The 10,381-nt window shown below is 36.0% G+C and overlaps 1 protein-coding gene across 2 annotated transcripts in view; it reads left to right on the top strand.

Annotated features, from left to right (window-relative positions):
• Nucleotides 1–1,347: 1,347 nt before the first annotated feature.
• The window catches only part of LOC149416451 (uncharacterized), a 39,858-nt gene continuing 30,824 nt past the window's right edge, over nucleotides 1,348–10,381 (top strand). Inside the window, exons 1-2 of one of the 2 annotated variants that reach the window (XM_089641692.1) lie at nucleotides 1,348–1,589; nucleotides 4,146–4,420. In XM_089641692.1, coding sequence (XP_089497818.1) covers nucleotides 4,246–4,420 — 175 coding nt within the window. In that variant the 5' untranslated portion in view covers nucleotides 1,348–1,589; nucleotides 4,146–4,245. Of the gene's footprint in view, nucleotides 1,590–4,061; nucleotides 4,421–10,381 lie in introns of those variants that run through there. The other variant, XM_089641693.1, reaches the window with a different exon arrangement.

Here is a 10,381-nt window from a genome sequence, read left to right as displayed (position 1 = left end):
TATATTTCTTAAATTGATCGTTGTCTACTGTCGCCATGTCTTTAAACAAATTATGGAAATGTCCTGTTTTCTTCCTTTTATGATTAATGGGACGCACACTCCAACGCCGTTTTTTCCTTATTTTTTTCGTCAACTGTGTGTCTCCTATTGCAGCGTATGCTAGTCCCAGAATTGACAAAAACATTCCGCATGCAACAATATCTGATGAATCCATCGTTTCAATATTTATTTATATAAAACAATATTACTTTTATAAGATGGAGGAAGAATATACTCTCGGTTGACAGTTGACATAGACAAGTGACAGCGGCATAGTCACTTCTATGGACGTATTCTATTCTATTCCTATTTCAATTATAAACGACGATCTTAAATATTACGGATTACGGATTACGGCACCGGCTTATTCTTACCGCTTATTCCTATTATAAACGGGCCTTTATTGTTTCGTACAATAATAACCTTTATGGCACTTAACATGAAAATTATTTTAATATAGGTACTTTAACTAACTAACCATCACGCCGTTAGGCCGGCAGAGAGGATGGACTGCCAAACAACTTGGTCTTGGCACACACGCCTTGCATCATTCACATTCATACATACTCTTCTATTATTCCGACTCTTGACGTGGCCCGACTCAAGTATCTGATCGTGCCATGTCTTCCTCAGGCGTCCCCAACTTCTACCATTCACATTCGCGTCATATATTCTCCTTATGCTCCTTTCTTCGCTCATTTGCTTTACGTGCCCAATTACGCTTATGTTTTGCATTCTTTGAGGATCTCCACATTTCTCACACTATCATACATAGTTTTACACACATACGCCTCAGGGATCTCATTTATACAGCATTCAGTCTACTTAAATAAAAAAATATATTTTTTAAATAAAATTACTTCGACAAATACATTTTTAGTGCTTACAAGGCGTCAAGAAGTGCCAATTTAAATATCATTTGCCACTTACACAAGGAGTGTTTGATTTTGCCAAATTCCGCTACGCGCTTATAAGTTCAGATATGGAATGATTAGGAAAACGTAAAAAAGACAGAGAAAATTTTGAAAAAAGATCAATCAATTAAAGAAATTTTGATAAGAAAACTTATTTTAGGCGATATTGTATTTTATTTCGTGGTCCGGGAAATGGAAGGAATGAATCTGAGAATTTTTACACACAAACTATAATTTGTTAGCTTGTATTGTGGGCCGTAAATATTAAAAAAATCGAGTGGAGTAAACAAAACATTATCGTCGCGCAATATTTTGACAGCTGACAGCCAATACCAACTGTAGGACATAAATTATCTATGGCGAACTTGCCTTTTTCTGTGCTCTTAATGCAAGATGGCTCTTGGTACATTGTCCAGCCATTGTTTTTACAATAATACGGAAACCTACCATAACGCGCGCTCAGAAATACCCGCGACGGAAACACACAAACAATAGATTCATCGAAGAATTATAAAAATACAATTTTATCACACATTACCGTCGAATTAACCCGTTTTAAGTTGGTTCAATTTGACAATCAAAGGTGACAGTGAAGTTATTTTGTGAGATCTGACAGCTTCATAACACAGTGAAGAGGTGAATCTATAAAAGTGTGATGTAAACTAATCAGAATAAGCTCAATTTTACCTCAATTCTGTTGAAATTGATTGTACAGTTATCGAACATCGCAATTATTCCTTGAGCAATTGCATTGGCTCTAGTGGTCTAGGAGCCGAAAAGTTTTATTGTGCAAATTTGCATCACCAGTTTCATTCAACATGGATTTTCTGTTCATTGCTTTTGACACACATTATCAATTTGGACTGAACGCTAATAAAACATTGTTTGAATCAGCGAGGCGAGCAGTCCACAATAGAGTGACGATACCAACCCTGATGTATGTCAGTGAGATATGAACTTGGCAGAGAAAAGATGAAAGTGGACCGAATGCTGTAGAAATAAAACCATGCATGATAATGTTACAATTGTGGAGATTCGGAAAGAATAGTAATTAGTAAGATTAGATGTTTTGAGTGATAAAAGGGTCTCCCCAGACTGCACATATTTCTGTTATTCTGACTTTTGAAATTACCCGTCTCGGGAGGAATGCAGATTACGCCAAACTCTGGGAATTGAATAAAAATGCACTTTCTAGATGAGAAAAGTGTGTAGAAACTCATTAAAAAAAGAATTAAGGCGCGGAAGAATAAATTGAGGGAGATACAGCCGATCAAAGTTTAATAAAATTGCACTTCGCGATCTGATATTATGACATATTAGGACAGTCCGCCGCCATATTTTGTCACTGTTGTGTTGGTAGACCTAATACTAACATCAGTTACATGCGATGGTAGCCGATTTCGTGGGGTAAATTCATAAGGCGCGTAATTATGAAAAACAGAATTAATAATATAATGTAATCAGGCACTGGAATGGAGAATCCCGCCAGACAGGCTTCTTATACCGTTCAGTTTTGCATTGTATATTCTCCTTACACTCCGTTATTCATTCATCTGCTCATCTGATTGCTAGAAATATTCCCAGTAATATGATGTATGGGTTGTAAAATTAGCTTCATAACTATCACAGAGTACTCGATCTCACTTTTGTAAAATTTTCAATTGATGTTTTAAAGTTAAAGTGTCATGTTTACGCTTGCGAGAAAACTCCATTTTGTAAATTTATTCAAACAACAAAACGTGTTAGAAAGAAAGGAAGAGAAATACTTGCGACAGTAACTAGAATACACAGAGAAATATCTTAAAACGGTGAGTGATGAAATGGTCAGCTTTAGCAAGCTAGACGCGGAGGTATATTGACTGTGCGTGTACGAGTACGATAACTAGAGCATCTGTAATAAAAATAATGACGGATTATAGTAATTACCGAGTAATCCAGCGGCGAATTACCGAGATCACTGTATAAATATTTTTTGCAATATCAAAAGGTTAATGGATAAACTTGTCCAATTCCTCTGCAAGCTTAATACGCTAAAAAATTATAAATAGCACTTGGTTTAACTTAATTACTACAAGAAATAACTTTCTATGTCGTGGTAGATGGTAAAAAGATGCATTAAAGTTCCATTTTTCTCATTCGAAGTTATGTTAAACTGAAAACCTATTTTGTGCATGTTTACTTTTAAACCCATGACTTACATAGCTTTTTTTTAAATTTTTTTTTTTTAAAATTAACTCCACACAGGAGGCCCTGAAGAAAATAATTTCCCTCAGGGCCTATGTCATCTTTGGGGATGCTGTGTGGAGGGTCTTTTTGTGGAGAGGAAGGAGTGAACATGGGTCTTGAAGAGTCCCATGTTGTAGGAGGGAGGAAACACAGAGGCCGGCAGTTCGTTCCACAGCCGAGCTGTTGAACTTAAGAACGAATCGTAGAAGCGACCCGTTCTCATGTGACAAATGTCAACCGTGTACAAATGTTGGGCGCGCGTTTGGCGTGTATCCCGACTACGCACCGGTGCCGAAGGGATCAATGACGCTAGTTCCTCAGAGCATCTTCCATTGTAATACCGATAGAACAAGGACAGCATACCTACCTGACGCCTGTGCTCTAAAGATTGCAGTCCGTTTGTTAAGATTGGGGAATCTATCAAACGGACCGCCCGTTTTTGCAGAGTCAAGGGTTTAAAAGCTAGCTGTCTATTTTAAAGAACTGTTGGAACTGTAATAATTTATTGTTATTTAGATGTTCATCATAAAACTAAATTCTTATTGTATTTAAGGTTTTTGAAATAGTTTGCATAGTTCCAGTGATAGAAATCTCGAATTTTACCTCATTCCTTCAACAGTAACTTGATCCCTTCAATAAATTTCAGCAGGGGTTTCATTGGATATTTGTCTACGTCTTCTGGTTCCGCAGTGTGTTTTCTCACTTCCCAGGTAGCTGAGCCTTGTTCCCATCGGGGCGGGATGGAATATCTTCATCCTCTTGACATTTCCTGTTCCGTTTTCCACTCCCAACAGTTGCATGTTTCTCCTGATGTGTTCTACCAGTTCCCTCAGTGAGTGTACTATCCATATTGAATGGCTGCCTTCTTCCTCTAGCGTCTGATCCATTTACGAGTACTTAAGTTTACGTCATTCCGGATGCCGTACAATATACGTATTAATATCAAAATATTAATTTAAAACCCAGTTACATAGCACGCGATTATTGTGTCAGCAAGTTTAAAATAGACTGTGACAGAGTGAGTGAAGTGATTTAGTGATATGTGACGGATCCACCATATTATGTGATGTCTCGTGCGTGCCACGGCGACGGTGGCGCCACCGACCGTGCGCGGCAACCGGCTAGTGCGCTCAACAGGGGGGGCGGTCGACCAGGCAACGAAAAGCGAAGGGTGCTATTCCCGCAAGATGACGCACAACTGGTCACGGGGTACATGGAACCTGTCAACCCTTGGCAGAGTGGTGAGCGATATTTTACTATTTATTAACGACTAACATTACATTAACAAAACAGATCATTTGTAGAACAGAACATTGACAAAACATAACGTTAACAGAAAAAGAAATTAGCTTATATGGTCGGGTATTTTACTGCCAAATTGGGGGGGAAACGCTGGTGTTTTTTTAAATTTTACCGCCAAAATTAGAATTTCTGCAAAATATTCATATCTATGATCTATTTGATATTTTTCGATGAAACTTTCAGTGTTTTACTTTAAAAAGATGTCTCTATTTATTTACTTAGCAATGTATGTGTAATTCCTTTTTTTATGAACAAAAACTTTCTACTTTCTTGGGAATCATAGAAAAAACAGTATTTCACAATCGAAATAACATATCGAAATTTATTCATACAAAATTACAAGATTATTTAGAAATTTTCAAAACATATAAAAAAAACTATAACCTAATAGTGCTTCAATGTGTGATAGCGTTCGAAACACTTTCCTTTATGCAGGGGCACATTGCAAAACTTGCACATGTACCGCGTTTCATTGCGTAGTTTGTGAGCGGAACATACGCGACAACAATTTTATTATTTTTAATTTTTTGTTGTATTTCAAACTCATTGTATTGACAGGTAGATAGATCGGGTACCGCCGACAATAGAAAACACATGACCCCGCACCCATTTAGAACTCCTTGCTTACAAGTTTCTCGCTCCTTACCGCTTTGCGCAACAAAATGAGTAAACTCATCTTACTGTAAAAAGGCGTATGACGAGTTTTCTCGTTTCCCGCAAAGAATGTGTTAACATATATCATCCCAAAATATGACATAGGCCCTGAGAGTAATTGTGCTTCAAGGCATCCTGTGTGGGGTAAGTATAAAAACAAAACAAAAAAAACTAACCAGAACATTGACAAGGAGAGAACATCGACTGAAAAGAGAATTGGCATAACAGTACCTGTAGAGCGAGTGAACCGAGAAAGGAGTTAAAGAAAAATATACAGGGTGTATCGGCACGTACCCGACAAACTTTAACCAGCTATTCCTTGGCACATTTGGAGTAAAAAATGTTATGGGCACTTTGCTGTCTGGTAAAATTTTTTTTTAATAAAAAATTTATTATTCATATTTTCACCACATGTCACCAATGTTTTATCCTTTGTCAAAGTTTGAAAACCCGTCTGGCAATATTTTGTTCGAGTTTCGTTGAATAAAGTACGTACGTACCTAAGTTGGCGCGCTTTTACAATCACAACGAAATGGCACAGCACCATTCGTCTCATTTTTAACTATTGTATATTGTAAATGTGCTGAGGAATAGCTGGTTAAAGTTTGTCGGGTACTTGCCGATACACCCTGTATATTTATAATATTGTCGTACCTGTACCTACTCCATAGTTTAAAGTGTATACAACCTTGTAATTTGTATTTTGATTTAGTCATGCATGTAAATATTCTTTAAGTATCTGAATACGTCTGTCTCGACACAGGTGTACCCTAGTGAGACAGATGTCGATAAATACACGTAAAAAACTTTATATTGATAGATAAATAAATAAATAAAATAAAATAAATACTGCACGACCAAATGAACCAAATCCTTGATTCGGGCCATGTCAACATTCAGAATAGCAGAAGAGTATGTATGAATTTGAATGAAGCAAGGAATGTGTGCCAAGACCAAGTTGTATTTTTGTTGCATTAAAAAAAATAATTTAGGTACATGCAAATATATATTTTAAAAATTATTTTTTTTTTAATGTAATACAAACATTCCTGGGTTACTAATAACCTAACAATATTTTAAAATCTCCTACTACCACCACAGTAAGCGAAAAATATTGCTTGTGTTGTGATGGAGGACTTAGCCAGCCGAGGAATTGAACACACTACGCCTGGGTGGGACGCAAACTTCCTCTGCCAGTTTCATGCCCCAACTCCAAACATCAGGGTTAGTATCAGCTCACCATTGTGGACTGCTAGCTTCGCAACTTTAGATATTTTTTTATTAGCAAACGTCTTATCCTCGTCTTAAATTTGATAATATTAATTATTTATTTATATATATATATATACGCCTAAAAAGGGTTTTATATAAAAGTGATAGATGATGCAGTGTACATAGGAGAATATGTATTATACAGGAGATACTGACAGTATATAGATGTAATCCATTGTAAAGAAGGTACAAAATACACAATTGTAAAATTGTGATAACAAGTATAATGAGAAAATATTATATTATAAAAAAACTAAGAGTGACATAAAGTAAAAAAGAAATTACAACAACACTACATATAAGACAAAACATTAAAACTAATTTACCAACGCTACTCTAATTTGTAGGATTCGACAAAGTGTTGGTATAGATCAGAGGTTCCCAAAGTGGTCTATATGGACCCCCAGGGGTCGATATCGGCATGCTGGGGGTCTATGTCAGCGAGAAAAAAATTTGGGGGTCCACGAGATTCAAATGGGGGTACATACGAACGGACCCCCATTTACCTCAAGTCAACATTTAGGAGTTCCGTAAATTACACAATAGACCTAACACAAATATAATAGACTGAGAAATTACTTATTTGATATTTGCATTTTTATATTTCGTAAAGTTGTTAATTGAGGTATATAAATAGAGTCTACGTTCCTTTTCTCGTCAGAAATAATATATTCAAGCAAAACATTGCACATTGGAAGCTGCGAATTTTCCTAGTTCCCCAACTTGTTTTTATAAAACGTCCAAGTAATAATGACGTTCAACATTTAAATGCACTTCACACAGACTTCAAAACTAAGTTAGAGGACATTTTGACTGTGGGAATGGAATGTTGAAGAATTGGATATCATGTGACAAGAAGAACTGACCGGAATAAGCACTGACAAAGAACTTAAGGGCAGTTCTGTAGGGCCAGCTACAGAAAGAAATTCCCGTTGCTTATCCTGCTTCATTTTCATTTGGTGTAATACCTCACAAGGGCGCCCCTGTCTGCACAATATAAAGACAGAGGAACTATACCGCCACCCGGTTGTTGGGCAGGCAAGGGAAGGGAATATTTTTACTAAAAAAATAAATGATTATCACATGGGACGTTAATAGTTTTAGGAAAATTCAATATTCAACAGGCAGGGGGTCTACGGAAAAAAAAATTTGGCAAGTGGTCTACAGGGCAAAAAAGTTTGGGAACCTCTGGTATAGATTATGCTTAATTCTATAAATGGAGTCAATAAATAAATCAATAGCACCCCCATACTTGTTGCCCAGATCATGCATCCTATTGGTCAGTGATTGTGTCTGATAGTTGGTTGTGTATGTATTGCAGAAGAATTTTATATTATAAGATTTACAATATTACTAGCTGTACACCGCCACGCGTTACTGTGGCTCAGTCTGTCTTTGCAGATAGAGAAACAATAGCGCATGTAGTTTTAAGTCCAATAGATGGCGCTATTTAAAAAAAATGTTTTTACCTGTCACAGGTGACATGTATATAATATAGGTATATAAAAACATATGATTTTCAGTTGGCGAAGAAGCGAAGCCAGCAGACTACAATGGAGTGCTGGTACCTACCCTGATGAATGGAAGTCGGGCATGGAACTGACTGAGGAAGGATGAAAGTAAACTGAATGATGTAGAAATAAGATTCCCGAAGAGTGTGTGATCATGCGAGAAATGTATAAGCTTAACGAGTAAGATTAAGAAAGGGACGCTTTGATGTTTTGGGCATGTAGGGCAAGGTCAATTCGAAGGTCACAGTTTCAAATCCTGGCGTGCGTAAGTCAATTTTATTTTGTAAATGTGTGTTATTTTACAATTTATTAATTAAAAATAATATACTTGCGGCACGTTCCAAAGTGGAAGATAATTTCAATATCACCCTAGTGCAAGACCACCATTCAGAATATAACTTTGCCTGTAATGGCTTTAGCCCTGTTTAGTGACCAGATTTATTTATTTATTTTGTAAGAAACAAACAGCTTTTATATAATATACAATAATAGACATAAATATACAAGTTAACTGAAGTCAAGCCACAGAAGTTTCTTATGTTAAAGTTCATTGGAAATGAAGTTTTAATATCTTAAAATTAATTTGGTGTTAAAGGAAGGGGAGAGGAAGAGGAAAATAGGAAGAGGATAGGAGATGCTCCCGATACATTCCATACTCTCATATTAATAATTGATCGTACGCATTACTTCATATCGATATTTCTTTTTTTATTGTGCACATATACGAGGAATTGGGGAGTTTTTTCGAATGTTTGTTCTACACGAGGGTAGATAAAATAAATCAGATTGTCGGGTTGATCTAGACGGAATATGAAGATTTATTAAATTGGTAAGTTCTGGTGAGTCCAGACCATTATTTAGGATTTTAAATAATAAGATTTGATCAAAAATTAGATAATAATAATCAGATCTGAATAGCCAGGTACTTCCCCACTTTCCTCTTCCCCATCTCCTTCCCCTCAGCATTACCTTCAGCATCACAAAATACTCCGATTGGGGATGATATAGTCTCACTGGCTCCAGACGATTGAGAGCAGTTGACTTGATGTATGAAAGTGACTGAAGAGTTGTTTGGCAGTTTGTCCTCTCTGCCTACCCCCGCTCGGAAACGGCATGATGGTAATTTAGTTGTTAGGTTAGGTTAGATTAGTCATGTTAGTGTTTCAGCTGTGTTTAATAATTGCTGTGAGGTAATTTGGTCACATGTTGTCCTGGCAGCTTTCCTAGACGACAGGGCGTCTTTAAATCACAGGGTGTTTCAAAAGAAAGAAGACAAACAAGCAATGTTAAAATGTTTTAATTTATAAAAAAAAAATTTGGTAATTTTTTATTTTAAAATATAAATACCTCACAAGAATCCCAACTACTTCAGACTAGTAAGGTTTGTAAGCAATACCTGTCTATTTAGATAACTTTGTTATTAGTTAGCAGAGATGTGCAAAATGGGTACCCAAAACCATTTGAAATGCAAAATGGAAATGGGTCAAAACTTTTCCTTTTGAAAATGCAAAATGGTTTTTAGAAAAGCATTTCAAATGCAAAATGCAAAATACCTATTTTCAAAATGCATTGAAAATGCAAAATGGTTTCTCAGGTCAAACAATCAAAATAATTATAGAGTTTTTAAACAATTTTGTCATTTAATAATGGACATCAATGTAGAACAAACATATTACATGATGGAAAATCCAAAAACATGGTGTTTCATGTGACTACAGATTATGAAACCACAAAAAATTTGCGCGCGACTAATTTTGCCAACGTAAAAACATAGAAACTGCTATCTAATATTTAATATTACAGCGTCATGTTCAGTATTTGAATCAGTATTTTTTGTAATGGTATCACTCAATTGCCAGGGCTCCTACCAGGGAGCAACTTGACAAATGTAAATTATCTCTCATAGCGAGGTTGAGGACCGACTGACATTTGGGGCTTATGAAAAAAAGATGAGTGGAGATAGTAGGAAGAATGTTGCAAAAAGCATTTAAAATGGAAAATACATTGAGAAAAGCATTTAAAATGCAAAATGGTTTTTAGAAAAGCATTTAAAATGCAAAATGGAAAATACCCATTTTGCATTTCCATTTGAAATGGATTTATTTGAAATAAAGCACATCTCTGTTAGTAAGTTATCTAAATAAACAGGTATTTAGATAACTTACTTAATACCTGTCTATTTAGATAACTTTGTTATTAGTTAGTTATCTAAATAGACAGGTATTAAGATAACTAACTAATACATGTCTATTTAGATAACTAACTAATCACAAAGCTGTTTCTCCGCAACTCGGTCCTGGCACACAATCCTTGCCTCATTCGCATTCATACTCTTTACATGACCCGACTCAAGTATCTGGTTCACTTGACCGTGCTATGTCTTCCTCAGGCGTCCCCGACTTATTCATTCGCATTTGTGTCATATATATACGCATTTATATTTATACAGCATCCTGGAATACA

This window comes from Hesperophylax consimilis, chromosome 17 (genome assembly GCF_061612785.1).
Source record: "Hesperophylax consimilis isolate HC1 chromosome 17, BYU_Hcon_1.0, whole genome shotgun sequence".
NCBI lineage: Eukaryota > Metazoa > Arthropoda > Insecta > Trichoptera > Limnephilidae > Hesperophylax > Hesperophylax consimilis.
Note: the sequence above shows the minus strand (reverse complement) of the source record. Positions and strands in the feature narration are given on the sequence as shown.